The sequence below is a fragment of the Grampus griseus genome (assembly GCF_964374135.1).
Source record: "Grampus griseus genome assembly, chromosome: 21".
NCBI classification, from domain to species: Eukaryota; Metazoa; Chordata; class Mammalia; order Artiodactyla; family Delphinidae; genus Grampus; species Grampus griseus.
The window spans coordinates 11,696,123-11,715,397 of NC_139015.1; the positions used below are offsets into that span (position 1 = coordinate 11,696,123).

General features: G+C 40.2%; 1 protein-coding gene across 3 annotated transcripts; it reads right to left on the reverse strand.

The window, feature by feature from the left end:
• Positions 1 to 2,866: 2,866 nt before the first annotated feature.
• On the reverse strand, positions 2,867 to 16,610 carry ZNF596 (zinc finger protein 596). Of its 3 annotated transcripts, XM_082680207.1 has the most exons (8): positions 16,577 to 16,591; positions 14,812 to 14,889; positions 9,988 to 10,220; positions 8,373 to 8,455; positions 6,689 to 6,815; positions 5,875 to 5,970; positions 4,907 to 4,998; positions 2,867 to 4,432 (listed from the first exon to the last, which is right to left on the reverse strand). In XM_082680207.1, the coding sequence occupies exons 4-8, from the start codon at positions 8,382 to 8,384 to the stop codon at positions 3,167 to 3,169; spliced, it is 1,593 nt and encodes a 530-aa protein (XP_082536333.1). In that variant the 5' UTR covers positions 8,385 to 8,455; positions 9,988 to 10,220; positions 14,812 to 14,889; positions 16,577 to 16,591; the 3' UTR covers positions 2,867 to 3,166. The 3 variants fall into 3 exon arrangements, with proteins under 3 accessions (XP_082536333.1, XP_082536334.1, XP_082536332.1); XM_082680208.1 differs by lacking the exon at positions 14,812 to 14,889 and having other exon boundaries at positions 2,867 to 4,429; positions 16,577 to 16,610; XM_082680206.1 differs by lacking the exon at positions 14,812 to 14,889 and having other exon boundaries at positions 16,577 to 16,610.
• Between the last annotated feature and the right edge of the window lie 2,665 nt (positions 16,611 to 19,275).

Consider the following 19,275-nt stretch of genomic DNA (forward strand, 5'->3'; position numbering starts at 1 on the left):
TTCTTTGTAAATGTTCAAAGACTGACTGAATTGTACCTGAATTTTGTTCCAACAACGCCCATCTGTTCAGGATGAATACACTGCATAGAGGTGTTTACATAGCTGGCTTTCCTTCTTGATTTCCAGTGATGGTAGTTTGTTCTTAATTGTATATTTTCTGATAGTTTAATGTAATGTTCTAGAAAAGAGATGTTAAATACTTGAGATAATTATGATTAAAACCATAGAAAAGAAGTTACTCTTGTTTGAGAGTATGAAATATGGTCTATAATCATTAGATGTAGGAGTGATAAAGTAAACCTTGCCCTATTCCGTTCAGGCTACATTATTCCTCTGAGACTAGTGGTTTCTACATTCTACTGGCTTCTCCCACTGACTTGCTTGCCTGTCCAACACATGCACAGAGTTCCTGGTCAGTTGGGTAGGGGAGGACCAAGACTTTTAAAACTAAGCATAGAACATAAATACCTCTCCCATTTGGAAGGGACACGTGGCTATGTGAACTGAGCTTGGAGAATGAAAAGAATGCTATAGGGGATGAAGGAGCTAGGGATGAGTGGGACACTGGGAAGCTTAGAATTAGGATAAATGAAAATCTTTGCCCATCCTTTCCTGAAAATCCTATGGTCATCAGGTACTAGAAGTGTCTTCGATGTCTCCAACTTCAAGGGTAGGTCAGTCCCTCCCACACACCCACTGCTGCCAAGAAATATGTGGGTTTCATCAGGATAGGAGGACTTTCTGAAGGACGGGAATACCAAACTGCAGGCTCCACAGAGTTTACTGACCCTGAATTCCCAGTGTTTTAGCGGACAGCAGACGACGTGTCATATCCACAAGTGAATTCCTCCTTATCTGTATGGTTGTGTCACAGGAAGGGGGTATGCTGAAAGGCATATTTTCAAACACCCAGGAGTGACTTAGATCTTGCCTTAGAAAGCTCGTTTGAAATGAGGAGTCAGGAATGCTTCTTAGGAATCATCCTCTCTGTTGGTTGTTACCTTCTCTTCCTAAAACACTTTTTTTTTTTCCTCCAGGACCTGCTAATCTCTCTCATGTATCTTACCAACACATTTGCTCACAGTCACTCATGGCCTTCCCTGAGCCCTCTTCCATCTCAGGATAGATTCTTACCATGACTTGTGAACTGGCTCCATTTGGGGAATAATCATAGGAAGGACTTCACACTCAGATGTGACCTGAATGGGGAATGAGCACTATAGTTTAAATGAGATAGCACAGCAGGGGTCACATCTGGATGCACTGTCAATTCTCTATGGATAAGGTATTAAAGGAACTGCAAACTTTTTATTAATCTGCAGGAATAGCTGGAAAACAAGATTGATAATGGAAAACTTGATCTACCTAAATTTATAACACAACCCACCCTTAACAACGTGAATCAGTGTGAATTTGGCCACAAAATATTGTTTAGAATAAAATGGAGAATTCAGAAACTGGTAACAGTGAAAATTAAGACTGCATTTTATCCACATGATGGGGTGGGTTTTATTCCCTGCTTTTTAAAAATTCAATCAACCTAAATGTCTAAAATAGCTCACACTACGTCTATCCTAAGGAGACCTTGATGTTCCTTGATTTGTAAAGAATTTTTTTGTGGCTGTTTCTGAGCATAATGACTTATCTGCAGATGTCAGAGTGTTCCCTGATTTGGGCAAGTTGGAGTTTGGTTGCTGGTTCAAGTTATTGTGCATGCATATTTTGACAGATTTTGGCAAGCTACCCCCTACCTAAAGCTGCAATATCCTCACCCACAACCAGAATGTGGGCTTTTCACTCAGCTTTAAATAGGACTTGATACTACATTATTTTTTTATGTATGTGGAAAAATGAGTATTGTTTGTCTCTTTCCACATCACTGGTTACTGAATAAAATTTATCAATGCATTTTATTTCATAGACATGTACATGTAAGTTAAATTTCTTACTTGGCCAATTTTTCATGTAATTTTACATACTTTTTTATAGTCTGTAGTTTTATTGTGCACATACAGACTTATACATGTACACATGCCTGCACTTTGATCCATTTTAGTTATAATTTTTATATGATAAAATATAAATCTTTCCTTCATGTTGTCTCCTTTTATTTTGGAAGACCTCCTCTATTCCATCGTTATAAAATATTTTGTGCACTTAGTCTTGGTATTATATTGTATAACATATTTACAAATGTTACATTCTCTTCATGAACTCAGTTTTTGAATTAGTCCATTCTGTCTGATAAAAGTGTAGCTAGCTCTGCTTTTATGATTTCCATTTATGTGGAATATGTTTTCCCATCCCTTCACTTTGAGTCCATATGTATCCCCCAGAAAAACATGGGATAAATGAATTATAAGCATCTGTGTTCTCAGTTTTGCCACCTGTGAAACACGGATATTAGTCATGTTCAAATGAGTACCAAGAACCAGCCCTTCTGTTACCCTGGCAGCAGAGAAGCTCCAACTTTTTCTCTCTTAGCCTTCTGTATTTGTATATGGGAGGGGCTGGGACTCATGGGTATCATTCCCAGTTGGTGATTTGTGGATTCATGGCTGTTGTGACAGGGGAATATGGGCAAGATCAGATTATCTTGGCTTCTTTCTGCTCTCCCAGCTTTCTGGGTGTTTTATGAATCACTAGGAAGAGCAGTACTTTGTCATTACATCAATAAGTGTAAACATATTAGGCATTCCAGAAATGGGATATTCCAAATGTCTTCAATCTTCTTCATGTACTAATTTATTTCCATTTACTTCTTTTCTTAGCAGTTACCCGACACTGAATCTTCTCATGAATGCTAAGGGTGGTGCTAAGTTAAACGAGAGTGCACAGTGATTACAGGTCTAGAATTTCTCTCTTGTGCAGTTTACTTATTTATTTAGAGGATAATTTATAACTCAAGGCATTTCCACACTGATTACAGACATAGAATTTCTCTGACATGTGATTTATCCATTTAGTTTAACAGTTACAGCTGAGGATGAAGATTCTCCCAAATTCATTCCATTTGCAGTTTCAGTTCTCCCACCTGAGTCCACTGCTAAATGCTTTGTTACATAAGTAACATACATATGGATTCTCTCCACTTTGTATTAACTTTGAGTGGAGTAATAAGGACGAATAAAGGCTCTTATACACTGAATATAAACATAGTATTTCTTCACTGTGCGAGTCCACAATAGTGTTTATACTTTGAAGCTATGGGTGGTGAATCTTCCACATTTACTACCTTTACAGCATGAGTTCTCTCGTGTTGTCTAAGGTTAAAATATTTACTGAAGGCTTTCCCACATAGATAACATTTATGCGGTTTCTCTCCAGTGTGAATTCTCTTATGCAATCTAAAGTTATAACTTCTATTGAAGGCTTTACCACATATATTGCATTCATATGGCTTCTCACCAGTATGAGTTCTTTCATGTCGTCTAAGGACAGAAGAGTGATTGAAGGCTTTCCCACATAGGTGACATTCATATGGTTTTTCTCCAGTGTGAGTTCTCTCATGTCGCTTAAGGACAGAGGAATCAGTGAAGGCTTTCCAACACAGATGACATTCATATGGTTTCTCTCCAGTGTGAGTTCTCTCATGTCGTCTAAGGACAGAAGACTCAGTGAAGGCTTTTCCACATAGATGACATTCATATGGTTTCTCTCCAGTGTGAGTTCTCTCATGTTTTCTAAGGTGAGAACAATGAGTGAAGGCCTTCCCACATAGATGACATTCATATGGTTTCTCTCCATTGTGAGTTCTCTCATGTTGTCTAAGGTAAGAAGTTTTACTGAATGTCTTCCCACATAGATGGCATCCATATGGTTTCTCTCCAAAGTGAGTTCTCTCATGTTTTCTAAGGTCAGAGCAATGAGTGAAGGCTTTCCCACACAGATGACATTCATTTGGTTTCTCTCTAGTGTGAATCATCTCATGTCGCCTAAGATTATAACTTTTACTGAAGGCTTTCCCACACAGATGACAGCCATATAATTTCTCTCCAGTGTGAATTCTTTCATGTTTTCTAAGGTCAGAACAATGAGTAAAGGATTTCCCACACAGATGACATCCATGTGGTTTCACTCCAGTATGAATCATCTCATGTCGTCTAAGGTTAGAACTTTTACTGAAGGCTTTCCTACATACATGACATTCAAATGTTTTCTCTCCAGTTTGAGTATTATCGTGCTGCCTAAGGGCAGAACTTTGAATAAAGGCATTCGTACGTTGATGACATTCATATGATTTACTTCTAGCATGAATTTGCTTATGTATATTAAAGGATGACAAGTAACTGATGGCTTTTCCAAAATCTTGGCTGAAAAAGGGTTTCTTTCCCACTTGAGGTATCACATATTGAGTCAATGTTAAGATTTCAGTAAATTTTTCTCTGAAATCATTGCATTCCAAAAGATCCTCTTGACTGTGAGATCTCTGCTTTTTGAAAGGAAATGAGAGACTGTTACAGGTTTGCCCACATTTATTCATTCCTTCATTCATTCCTCTACATATAAATTCTAGAGTAATCATTCAGTGACAGACTCCAGTTAAAATTGTCCCTATGTTATTTACATAAACATGGGATATTACTCTCTTGCAAGCATAGATTTTATCTTTTGTAGTAACCCAACTGCAGAGACATCTGTTTATACAGATGTTAAAGACATTATTATGTTTCAGTGATTAGGAATATAAGCCATGATTATATAATTGTCTGTTTATATAAGACCTCAAGTTATGGTTTTGACTACAGGTTAATGTTTCTTCCCTAAAACCAAACTCACTAAAATTTTCTCCTGTGGGAGCCCATGATCCCAACTTTAATTAAATCAGGTAAGTGTGCCAAATTCCCAACTTATTCAATTCCTAGGTCTTCATTTGGAAGAACATGTTTACACCCGTGAAGCTTACCATTGCACTGATTACAGATGTGTCTTTCTTGTAGATATGTTGCATGGATATCATTTCCTGTTTTCTCAGATCATCTTCTCTACCTGAAATGACTGGAAAAAAATAAATCTCTATAGTGGTATTAGGAATTAAAATGGTGAAGAGACCCAATGCCCATTTGTGTATGTTTCAAATACTGACACGTAGATGGCAAAGAATGTCAAATTAAGGAATAGTCTGAAAAGAAAAAAACGAAAGCACATCAAATTAAGGAATATTCTAAAGACAAGAAACACATTATAGGACTATAACAATTGTCATTCTCAGGACTGAAATATGAGAAAAACAAAATGAAGATGGTGGGGACTTCCCTCGTGGTCCAGTGGTTAAGAATCTGCCTTCCAACGCAGGGGATGCAGGTTTGATCCCTGGTTGGGGAACTAAGATCTCACATGCCACAGGGCAACTAATCCTGTGTGCTGCAACTACTGAGCCCACGCACTCTAGAGCCCACACCACAACTAGAGAGCCTGGGAGCCACAACTACTGAGCCCACGTGCCACAACTAGAGAAGCCCACACACCACAATGAAGAGCTCATGTGCCACAACGAAGACCCAGGGCAGCCAATAAATAAACAAACAAACACTTAAGAGGAAGAAAAAAAAAGAAGATGGCAAGCTGAGGAGGAAAAGAGAAGATCCTATTCATAAAACAGGACCATGAAAAGGGACTTTCTGTGAATGTTTATTAGCTCCAGTGAGTATATAAATTTCACCTTGCTTAAAGCCAAAGGCAAAGGCAGAAAAACACGTGAATAGAAAATTGATACCTGCAAGGTATGACATCATCTGAAAAATTTTTCTATGATATTGTCTAAATTTTAAAAATATCACTAAACTTAGATATCTTCATGTGATATTTCTTAGGGCCTATTCACTCACTGACCAGGCTCCTCCTCCTATTGAAGCACAGCTTCTTGGATCTCACCTGGACTCTGGCCTTGCAGAAAACCTAACTCTTCTCTTGAAAGTTGCTCTCCTTGCTCCAAATGGGAAATCACATCTGATTTGTAGAGCTGATTGCCTGTTTGTAGGAGAAAGATGTGGATTTTGAGTTCTGTGCTCATTAACAGTGCATCAGTACAGGGCAGACTAATGAGGAAGAATACAATAACCTCTGAGGGTCAGCACAGAGAAGAGTACGTTGAAAACAACATGTATACTCTTTGACCAGCAAAATGATAGCTCTTGAACTTGTTCCCAAGGACATTAAGAACCTATCACAGCTAATGCCCATGCCCAAGTTCAAGGACAGATTGTGGAATCTGCAATATTTTCATTCTACGGTGTTTTAATATTATATCCAAAAAGAATTCAAAAAATACAGCCTCCAAAAACAATCCAATAAATACAACTTCCAATAAATACACCACAAAAATCTAAGTTTTGTGTGGAAAACAATATATCTGTTATTTTTAACACTGTGATCTGATCAAACCAGTCCTTGCTGTGAAATACATTTTAAAAAATCAATACATTTACTCACCCATACAAAAATAATTCCCACCACTGTTTGAGCATCAGAGATTGAGTAGCAAGAAAGACACAAAATTATGTTAGGAAGATTATACTGTAGTGGGACTGACAAACTAAATGTAAGTAAGAAGTAAAGAAAACTGTGATAAGGTAGTTGTGCGAGTTATGAAAGGATCAAGACAGAGTTTAGAGTAAGAAATGGGAAAGTTTTTCTGCATACTTGTTGAATGAATGAATACATACATAATAAAGAGTAAGAGACTCACCAACTGAGACCAGATGACTGATGTTCTCTAGCATCACATCTCTGAATAGTTTCCTCTGGGATGTGTCCAGTAGGGCCCACTCTTCCTGGGTGAAGTCTACAGCTACATCCTTGAAGGTCACTGATTCCTAAAATATTGTGGACATTGTTTCAGATAGGGCCATCTCTGCCAGGAGAGGATGGTACAGGTGTCAAGCACTAAGGAGGTGGGGGTCGAGTGTACAGAAATCTCAAACGGTATTTTGGGGTCCAATCACATCATTCTCAGTGTTGACATGAACATCTGACTTTCGGATATACCTACAGATACATACACACTCTAGATACATAAAACTTCATTATAAAGAGATAACACATGATGTGTGGTGTAATATACCCTGGAGATTTCCCAATAAATTTGTGATTACGGCTTCCAGATCATGATTATAACATTTCCACTTGAAACCTTATATCGAAAACAGTCTTCTCAACCAATTTCAAGTAAATCTTTTAAAGGCTTCTCACAAGGAATGAAGTATCTACGATATGCCACTTTTAAAGCACAACTATGGTGGGATTTCCCTGGTGGCGCAGTAGTTAAGAATCTGCTTGCCAATGCAGGGGACACAGGTTTGATTCCTGGTCTGGGAAGATCCCACATGCTGTGGAGCAACCTAGCCCGTGCGCCACAACTACTGAGCCTGTGCTCTAGAGCCCGTGTGCCACAACTACTGAGCCTGCATGCCACAACTACTGAAGCCTGTGCACCTAGAACCCATGCTCTACAACAAGAGTAGCCACTGCAATGAGAAGGCTGCGCACCGCAATGAAGAGTGGCCCCTGCTCGCTGCAACTAGAGAAAGCCCATGTGCAGCAATGAAGATCCAACACAGCCAAAAATATATTAAAAAAAAAAAAAGCATGGCTATGGTTAGATTATTCCCCTTTATGGTCTCAGTTTCTTCATCAGTGAAATGGTTTAATAATCTTCATGAGTTCTGAAAGATCTAATGAGCTAATGTGTAAAGTACTAACTATCTAGCAAATATTTCTTAAATATAACTTTTAGGTTTATTATTCATGAAATGGCAGAGAATACTGAAGCAACATCCAGGATCCTGCACAACTGACTAGAATTCATACAGGTCTTGGGATCAGCAGGTGTAGGCTTTTATCTCTACAAAACTTAGGTGTTCATTATAAAGGATAACTGATTCAGCAGCTCAAGCCAGAGGCTCTGAGACTCCCCCCAGCACCTGTAACACTGGATTGACTGACCTCACCTGTGGAAACATCTAACTCTCTATTGGTTTGTAATGTTTTCCTCCTCACTCATCTTCATCACCAGTATTCACTTCAATCCTAAGTTCATTACAGTTAATAAAGTGGTTAATGACTAATTTTTGGGTTTTTTTGCCAACTAGGCATGGTCTTGATGAGAAAAAGAAAACCTCTCTCATCTCTTCTATGAATACATAGCATTAGTAGAGACTGGAATATCTTAGTGTGATGTTGGGAAGGAGTTACCACTTGATGAGTCCTTGATCCAACATGACCATTCCAGAATTCTGGGGAAACTTAACTGAAGCTCAGATCCTTGAAAAATCTCTTGAGTGTGCTTAGAACATGTGTGCCTGTAGGAGAAATATGTCCATATACTGAAAATAGAGATGCAATTCCAGTAGAAAGAGTAATTTCCTACTTACCTGTGATTCCATCGTAACTAGCTCAGCTGCCAGCTGACTTCTGGGTTTTCACTTACACACAGTCCAAGCAACACGAGGCAAGGCTGAGGAAGAAGAAAAAAGTCATTAGACTCTAGCTGTTCACAATCTCCATATTCACTTATCATGAAGCCCCAGTGCTTCACCTGGAAGTAGCCCCCTGGACAACCACAAGAAACATGCAATGTGCTCTAAGAGAAATAGGGCTAGAGCTCTCCTCTACCAGGATCAAACGCAAGAAGGCTATGACTACTGTTGCTAGTAAAGAAGATATAAATACCTTCAATTTAGAGGGCAGAATGTGAAAAACCATTGAGTTTTGTATGCTAATTAAACCCTGGTGTTCAGAACTGTCCAATCCCCTCCGAATTCCGAACCATAGGGATCCCTGATTCATGTCACATGTGTCCCCACCTCTAGTAACCACTGTGGAACTTCTTAGGTTGAATCATTCTTACTCTGTGCACTAGCAGTTTCTCCAGCTCCGTTCCAGCCCTCTGGTGCCTCAATCCATCCCTACTTTTCCCTTCTTGCCTTTACAATCAAACTAAAAGATGAAGATGCAGTTGCCGAATCCTCACATCCCAGTCACCACTTGACTTATCGTACCGATATCTGCATAAATAAATCCAACGTATGTGCCTCAGGCTTTTACCTAGAGCTTAATAAAAAATATAACATGACCTCTTTTTGGGAATATACTTTTTCCTAGGCTTCTCTAACATCTCAGTCTACAGTCTTCAAAGGAATCTTGTCATTCTAACTCCTTATCACTTGCCAAGAACTTCTCAAACAATATTGTTGAAAGACCTCAAGACTCCATCCTACTCCTTCATCCTTCTCTACTTATGTACACTGCCCAGGTATGCCCACATATTTATTCAATTGCTTCAATTTCTTCCATTACTTTTTCTAAATTGAAAGTGACAAAACTCATATCTGAATTCCATTTCTGAGTTTGCTTTTTTTTTTTGAAACTAACATACACTAGAAAGGAAATAGATCTCAGGACATTATCTCCCACTTTCCCCAAAAATTACTCTATCTAGTCTCTAAACTTTTCAATGTCTCCACCAGACATCCAAGGGTTGACTTTTTTTTTTTTTTTTTTTTGCGGTACGTGGGCCTCTTACTGTTGTGGCCTCTCCTGTTGTGGAGCACAGGCTCCGGACGCATAGGCTCAGCGGCCATGGCTCACAGGCCCAGCCGCTCCGCGGCATGTGGAATCTTCCCAGACTGAGGCACGAACCTGTGTCCCCTGCATCGGCAGGCGGACTCTCAACCACTGCGCCACCAGGGAAGCCCTGCGCCACTGGGGAAGCCTGGGTTAACATTTTATATGCTCTCTCAGAACATCACAAATACAATTTAGCATTGCTACTACTTCTACACTGTTCATTATTATCCTTCATTTCTACTCAGATCCACAAACACAATTTCCTACCCCATATTTATTTCCTTCAATCTGTTTGAATGTCAATTCCTCAGAGATCCTGTCACTGAATTCTTACCAAAATGAACACTTCTCTTCACAAAAAATCATTTACAAAATAAAGGAGGACTATCTCTCCTAGTGAAAATGATCTCCAGTACTCACCAGAACCCAAACAGATGGAAAATCCAGTGAAACCAAATATTTATCGAGGATGCTGACACAACATTCCAGAGTTCAGAGCTTCTTTCTCTTTCTAGAAAATGCATCATTTTGATGGTGAACTCTCTTTTAATGCAGTTGGCAACCTCATCAGTGTTGTAATCCAAAGGACAAATCTGATTAACTTGGGTCCCAATCAAGATAAATGTATCAAGAAATGCCTCTTTAGATAAACCCTGCAGATGAAATTAAGAACAACAAATTATATCCTTTAATTTTGCTTCTTCTAAAAGTCTCAAAAGCAAACTTCATGCCTTTTCTCAGAGACTTCAGGGTTTTATGGATTTTGGTTGTTCTGGGCAGTACTAAGAATCTGCAGCCAAGAGACCCCTTCCTGCTCTTTATTTTTATTTGTAGGAGGATTTGTAATCTACCATCATTTTCTCAGGCTGTGGACATAAGTGTGACTCTACAGAAGTGTAAGTGTTTGTGCTGAATAAATATCTACCGAAGGAAAATATCTTTCGTTTTTACTACCAAGTGAGAAAAAGCTCATCCAGTGTTAGGTCTCTTCAAGTCAGATCTAGCTCATGTCCTAAAAACTGCAAAACCCTACAATCCTCATAATATTAAGGATTTCCAGAATAAATGATCAGTTTCAGGACTGATTTTATTGTAAACAGAATTTAATTATTTTTATTGTGGTAAAATACACATAACATTTACCATCTTAGTCATTTTTAAGTGTGTAGTTCAGTGGTGTTAAATACATTCATAATATTGTGCAACCATCACTGCCATCCATCTCCAACACTCTCTTCATCTTGTAAAACGGAAACTCTGTACCCATTAAACAACTACTCCCTATTCCCCCCTCCTCCCAATGCCTGGAAACCACCATTCTACTTTCTGTCTCTAAATAGGATTTGTTTTGGGGGGTGGGGCTGTGCTGTGGGACTTGCAGGATCTCAGTTCCCCGTGAGAGCCTGAATTCTAACCACTAGACCACCAGGGAATTCTCATCTAAGTAGCATATTTTAAAAAACTGATATTAAAAAGGAAATTAAACACTTAAAAATCTTAAGACATTACTTTATAGAAGGATATTACTTCTGAAGGAAAATCAAGCAATATATTTTCATTTTAGATATAGGCATAAGAAATACTTGATCCCATAAGAAATTCTTTGTAATTTTCTTTTTTAAAATTATACTCTTCTGACAGTAAAAAAAAAGATTTAGTATGTATTACTTTTTATCAACTATTTGATTTTCATGTATTTCTGAAATGGTCTATGTCTTTTCAGCCCATTTACTGCAACATATTTGAGGTAAGTTATGATCTCCCTTTGCCACAAATGAATGTTTCATGTCAACTCAGAGCCAAGACCATAGCAGGGAGTGAAATCATACTGATGAATAAAGCAGAGAGATCACTTGTCCTTATGGAGTTAACATACTAGCTTAGAACAGATTAAAGAAATAAGGGGAAAAAAAGAAATAATGACAAGGATACTCTGTGAACATATACTAAAGTGTTTCATTTGTGGAGGTGGGGAAGCTCTCTAGAAATGCACACATTATTTATGACATCTTAAAAATTCAGTTGGGCAAAAAGTTTGAGGCAGTTTTGCAGAAATGGAAATAGGTTCAGAAGTTTGTTTTTTCTTTCTGATTTAGGAACAAGTATAAAATCATGGACACATCATAGAATGTGCTGTACCCCAGGAAATGAGAACACATTGGAAGGCAGGTGAGTGACAGGAAGACCTGGAGAGGGTGTCAGGCAAGTAGATTTCAGGGCCCAAAGGCCACTGTAATTGGATTGGTCCTTCTTCTAAAGCTAATGGGAATTCACTGGAGAACTGAAAGCACGAAAGTGACAGGAAGACTTGTGTTTGTAAATGAGCCTTTTGTTGAAGAATGGAGTTAAGTAATTCAGAAAGGTTTAATGAGTTTTAAGAACTGGATGATGTTTGTCTGGCACAGGGTGTGGGTAGTGAAATTATGGTGGGGGAGGTGGAAGGATATGAGAGAAAAAGAAAAGGAAACATAAACAAAACAATTTTTTGTTGTTTCTCAGATACTGTTGGGCACCAATTACAAGTCAGACTTAGTGCTACGTGCTGGGCATACAGTAAAGCAAAACAATGACATGATTATTGCCTCCACTTAATGCATTTACTATTTAATAAACATAAATATTAAGTTACAATATGGTGTTTCTATATAAACCTAAAGACAGGTTACCAGAGAACTAAACTTATTATCAGAAGGAAATAGAAGTAGGAAGTATCCTAGAAATCAGTGCACTGGGTGCTTGAATCAGAGCCAAGAAAAGAGAGGAAAGGAGAGGAAATTCAAAAATAGCATCAAAGAGCTGAAACTGTATTGATTCTCAGAAGATATGATTTTTTTTTTTTTTTTTTTTTTGCGGTACGCGGGCCTCTCACCGCTGTGGCCTCTCCCGTCGCGGAGCACAGGCTCCGGACGCGCAGGCTCAGCGGCCATGGCTCACAGGCGCAGCCGCTCCGCGGCATGTGGGATCTTCCCGGACCGGGGCACGAACCCGCGTCCCCTGCATTGGCAGGCGGACTCTCAACCACTGCGCCACCAGGGAAGCCCGTCAGAAGATATGATTTTAAACAAAAAAAGGAATTGGGGAATCCATTTTAACTATCATACCTAATATTTTTTAAAGAGAACAAATCCAATCTTAATATATTGAAATCAATATTTCCTGTTTAGTAACAATAATTTAAAAACTAAGTAAACACACAAAAGCCAGTCTCTATGTACAACAGCAAAATATTATGACTCTCACTTGAAATAAATTTGCAAACCCATGTAAAGAAATTTTAAAACTTTTTGAGGACATAAATACGACATGAATAAAGCCTGCCAAACCAAATTCTTAGACTAGAGGACATGGTGACAAAAAAAGTCTAAATAACTGCAGAAATTTGGTGCAACTCAAATTGAAAAGTCATATGCAGAATCTAAAAAAGAATGTATATATGTATATGTATAACTAAACCACTTTGCTGTACATCTGAAACACAACATTGTAAATCAAGTATACACCACCCCCAAAGTCATATGTGATATTTCACATAAAAAATGAGAATTATCCTAAAAGTCAATTTTGTCTCAATTTTGATTAGGGATGAGGATACAGCCAAAATAATTGTGAAAAGGGAAAAAAAAATAGAGACAGGTCAAATTACATCTGAACCTATATTATGTGAAACTTTAAAATAATTTAAATTAAATAGTTGAAACAAACAATATATTATGACTAAATGAACATAATATTTTATACTATGAAATAGGTGACACCTTGCAAAGGAAAGAAAAAAAAGCAAAGGACATGAAGGAAGGATTTTGGTTTCACTTCATCAATGTTATCAGACCAGAGCGTGCACATATGTGTGTGTGTATAATTAAACTATAAACTATAAAATATAAGCAGAAAATAAGTAGAAAAATTCATTTTACATATACATGTCTATAAAAAGCAACAATCATTCAGTCTCTTAAGTAATTAGTAAAATGGAAATTAAAAACAGAGTTGTCATTTTATCCAAATCTATAACCATATATATATGTATATTAAAAAAAGTATATATATATATGTAAGATGAGGAGCTTCCCTGGTGGCACAGTGGTTAAGAATCCGCCTGCCAATGCAGGGGACACGGGTTTGAGCCCTGGTCCGGGAAGATCCCACATGCCGCGGAGCAACTAATCCCGTGCACTACAACTACTGAGCCTGCGTCTAGAGCCCATAAGCCACAACTACTGAAGCCCGTGCTCCCAGAGCCTGTGCTCCGCAAAGAGAGAAGCCACCGCAATGAGAAGCCCGCGCAGTGCAACAAAGAGTAGCCCCCGCTCGCCGCAACTAGAGAAAGCCCGCACACAGCAATGAAGACCCAACGCAGCCAAAAATAATTTAAAAATAAATAAATAAATACATTTAAAATGAATCCTGGTTAACTCCTGGTTAACCTCAGGAGTTGATGATGGATGAGGATTTCTTGTTGTGTATTATGTGTGTACAGGGAATCGTGCCAGAATCTATTACAAAATAAAACGTACCATCTCTTGGCCAGCAATGAAACCCCAAATACCCAAAGAGGAGGAACCCTCAAATATCTGTAGAAAAGTCATTTCTTTACAAATCCATGAACACCGAAGTCTCCCTGGGACGGATGTGATGTGAACAGTGTTAAAATCCTTACTGTTAAACATTTGGGTTGATTCTATTTTTAAACAATTACGGAATAAAATATACTACATTATGTGGACGAAATGCCACCTTAATTTGTCATGGTTACGTTTCTAATCTCTCCCTTCTATTGCAAATCATTAATATTTTGAGGCCAAATACACAGATTCACTTTGTTAAGCTTCAGATATATTACAAAATCAGGTAGAACAAATTTCCTCTTCTCCATGATTTTTTAGGTATTCCTGACATTAATTCAGTACTAATGTGTGCAGTTTCTTTAATCTTGGTCTATAGTACATCCAGATCTGGTCACTATGCAATCCCTACTGGCAAATCGTACTGACACTATGGTGCCCAGTCCTTGTCTCTAATTAATGTCTGGGCATGCAGCATTTCTCATAACGATCCCCCAAATGGAGCCACTTCACAAGTTCCATGTCACTGGTTGACAGTGAGATAGAATTGGTCTGGAGATAGGAGAGGCCATCAGTGAGTGAGGAAATGTGTTAGGCAGGATATCTGAGAGTCAAATTTTAGCACATCCTAAAAACAGCATTTCAGGAAGGAGAGGACAGAACAATCAACAGATAACATGACCTTTTCCAGATAAAGATTTATTCCTGACTCCTCATCTTCTTCCTCCTCCGAGTGTCTCTCTCAGGCAAGATGTCACTCCTGAGTGTTGAGAATGTGCCATTCAGGTCTTCAAATAACTTATCCCCTTCCTGGCCACAACCACATATGTAGGGAGAAATTCAACATTTGGAAAAAATAGTTCTCTGATGTCTAATGAACTATCAGGGAGCAGGGACGATAAACTCCTACATGGAGACCAACAGCTAAGTTTCTCTGCCCTTTACTCCATACACCCTTCTACCCTGTAAAGCCCACACATCACATGGCAGATATGGGAATGTGAGTTGGTGTGACCCTACCTTTCAAGTCACCATCCTCACAGTGTCTTCTAGTACCTGCTGAGCACAGAATCCCCAAGTAAGGATGGGCAGAGGTCTCCTTTTCTCCTATTCCTGAGCTTCCCAGGCTCTCTTCCATTCCTTAACATCCAGACTGCATTGCCCTTTCTCCTCCAGCTCCCTTCCCAGAGCCAAGTGTCATCTCCTCATTGGAGAAATAACTTTGCTCTGTGCTTAGTTTAAAAACTCTTGGTCTTTCCCTACCAGCTGCCTTTGTACTATGTGTGTGTGTTTGGGGGCAGGAAGAGATGTGAACAGGAGAGAGTAACCATTACTGGCCTCACAGGCATGGGGTGGTCTGGACTGGATAGTGGCAAGGCTTACCATTCCCACCCCTGCCCCTAAAGATTCCAGATAATATTTAATTCTCCCGAGCAAGAGCAAGTTCTCTGTCATGTTTTTAATCATACTGATTAAAATCATTTAATTTCTCTTTTCCATAATAAATATCAAAATATACATTTCCATGAATATATCAAAAAATATAACATTAAGAACACTTAATTATCGGCATTGGAAAACACAAAAGTTCAGCTGTGGAAATAGCTCTGAATAATGTATTCATCATGAACAAATGAGGTCTGTGAGAACAAAGTTCTAGAACCATCCAGCCTATCATTCAATATTTGCAAAACAAACAAAAAAACAAAGAGAATTTGAAAAGAGCATATACTTAGTTGGAAACTAGCTCACAGACCAATAAATTAAAAAGTGGTCTCCTTGTTCTGTCTCATCCTCCCCCGCCCACTCGACTTCCACAGGGGTGGAACAAAGATGCTCTGCCCAGAAGAGCACTTTCCCGTGAGACATCGGGAATGTGGACACACGTTGGTCGGTATCGCCAGCGGATAGGATTTGGGACATAAGGGCACGGGGTGTCACTTCACAGGACTGATCCCCTGCCCCCAGCCCGGGGCTCTAGGGCCTTTCTGAGGCGGTGACCGCGAAGCGCAGCGATTGGCACGGCCGGGCCGCAGGAGGCCCAGGATGGGCAGGTGGTCTCAGGAGAACACTGGGGTCGGTGGAGTCCCAGGGCCGCGGGAGGGCGCGGCGTCCCGGGCTGCCCCGAGGGGCCGAGAGGGGCGATGCGGGGCGCGAAGGGCGAGAGTCCACGTCGCGAGTGGGGACCTGACACGGCGCGGGTCGGGCCGGGAGAAGGTGAAGAGACCGAAGGCAGAAAGGCCTGACGGGGACGGCCTCGGAGCGATTTTGACCGGAAACGGACGCGGACTCGGACCTGGCAGCCGAGCGCCCGGCATCCCGAGTCTCAGGGCGACGCGGGCTGGAGAGGCGAGAACGGGGACCCCCAGAACCTGCGTGTGAAGGATGCGGTCGGGAGGGGGCTGTGGAGCGCGGCTCTGATTCTCAGAGCCGAGGGTCTCACTCACCCGAAGGGACCTTCGCTCCCGAAATCCGCTTCCGCGTCGGCAGGAAATTACGCAATCAGGGCGGGGCCTTAGTCGGGGAGAGGCGGGGCGGAGCAGCGTGGGCGTGGGCGAGGCCTGAGCCTTCCCGCCCAGCTCCCGGCCGTTTCCGGGTCAGCCCCTACCCCGGCCGGACACACCTCCAGCCTCAGCGTTTGGGTGCGTTTGATTCGGCTGGTGTCCGGGGAGCCGGCTTGCTTCCTCGGGGCTTCAAGTTAAGTGTTTCGGACAACTCTAGGTACGAGCTTAGAGCTGTGAGCCCTTTCGTGGTAAATGCTGGGATGTTTCCCTGTTAACATGTTGCAAACGGTTTAGGTCGAAATCCCCTTTCGCGCCTGGAGACTCGTGTCCTGCGAGTGCTCGGGGCGCGACTCGGCCTCGGGCGGGGACCTCGCTGGGTCCAAGTGGGCCGTGGTGGGATCCCGAACAACGTCTGTGGTTCCTGCGCTTGGAATGGGTTATTCAGTTTAGTAAGGGCTGGAATTGTCTGTGCTGGCGATGGAAACCAGAGCGACCATGATTTCCATTTCTGCTCCCGGTTCACCAGAGACGCAGCCCTGGGCTCAGTATCGGGGACTTCATGGGGCCAAGCGTGGATGGCATCACATAATTTGTTGTTAATTTCTAAATATTTTCCCATTTTCCTTATCTATATTCCCACAGCTATCCGAAAGAATGTTAGTGTTAAAGAAAAAACTTCAGTAATACTTGTTAAAGCTGATGAAATAAATTTATATTTTAAGGCGGGACAAGAAAAAAATTAAACATAAAATTTTCTGTGTTTGGACCTCCTCCCTCCATAACGTGCTGCGTGCATCTGCATTACGTGTTAACCAGAGCTCCTCAAAGATGGGGGTGCCTGCTCAATCATAAAGATCAATTTTTTTTTCTTTCTTCTTAAGCTAGTAATGTAACTTCTTAAAACAATAATGTTCTTTCCCAGCCCTGTAGGGGGTAATGATGACTTGCAGCTCGCTTTGTATGGGCTTACCTGGACTATGCATGCTTGGTGAACTTTCTGTAAAATATCAGTATGTCATTTTGATGTATGATCGTTTGTCTCAAAAATGTACTTGACTATGTCCTAGAGTTCTAACAGTCAGAGCTTTCTGAGAATCTGCTTCCCGACTTATAATCCTCAGTTTGGTTCAAATAAAAATTCCCTTTTTTCTTCTTAATTCAATTAACTATCAAGTTTTCTTCTTAACTTGACAGTTAATTGAATGTTCCTCGACAAAGCATCATAAGGAAGATTTTATTCTGGGGGTGGGCTCTCTCTCCAATTGGTATAGGAACCACTGCAGTGGGATTTTGTATTGGGTGAGAGAGATTGGGCTGAACTCCAAATACAGGATGAAGTGGGAATTTATAGCCAATGAGCAGGGTTGGGGGGGGGGTGTCAGTGGATAGAAAATTACTAAGAGGAAGCATCATGGGTAAGGGGAATTCTGGCTAAACTGATGAGCAGGTTTCTTTCAGAAGACACTCCATGGTGATCAGACATCACCTGTGTAATAGTAGAGAATGAGGAACCTGAGCAGATATCGAGGGTGGTGGATTCTCGTTGAACTAAGTTAGCAGCATTCTTGCTAAAACTGGATTTTACAAGGAAGTGCATAGATGGGCATAAGAGAAGCTTTAGGAGCCTAAAGTTTGGTCAAGCAAAGAATGTTTGTCTTCAACCCAATCAAAAAATGACAGAAGACCTAAATAGATATTTCTCCAAAGAAGACATACAGATGGCCAAGAGGCACATGAAAAGCTGCTCAACATCACTAATCATTAGAGAAATGCAAATCAAAGCTACAATGGGGTATCACCTCACACCAGTTAGAATGGGCATCATCAGAAAATCTACAAACAACAAATGCTGGAGAGGGTGTGGAGAAAAGGGAACCTTCTTGTACTGTTGGTGGGAATGTAAATTGATACAGCCACTATGGAGAACAGCATGGATGTTCCTTAAAAAACTAAAAATAGAATTACCATATGACTCTGCAATCCCACTACTGGACATATATCCAGAGAAAACAATAATTCAAAAAGACACATGAACCCCAATGTTCATTGCAGCACTATTTACAATAGCCATGTCATGGAAGCAACCTAAATGCCCATCAACAAATGGATAAAGAAGATGTGGTACATATATACAATGGAATATTAGCCATAAAAAGGAACGAAATTGGGTCATTTTGTAGAGACATGGATGGACCTAGTGACTGTCATACAGAGTGAAGTAAGTCAGAAAGAGAAAAACAAATATCGTATATTAACACATATATGTGGAATCTAGAAGAATGGTACAGAACTGGTTTGCAAAGCAGAAATTGAGACACAGATGTAGAGAACAAATGTATGGATACCAAGGGGCAAAGGCGACTGGGGTGGTGGGTGGGATGAATTGGGAGATTGGGATTGACATATATACACTAATACATATAAAATAAATAATAGAAAAAGAATGTTTTAAGTTAATATCTATTTATTTTGGAAAATTTGAAGTTCATGCTGGCTAGAATTTGGCAAGATCAGATCCCAACTATTCACGCTACAGAGATTTTTCCAAAAGAAGACGCGCTTCTGATTTTCCCAGAACTGTGAAAGGAAAATCAAAATGGAGTCAGTATTGCTGAGAGAGTTCTCTAAAATGGAGCCAGGAG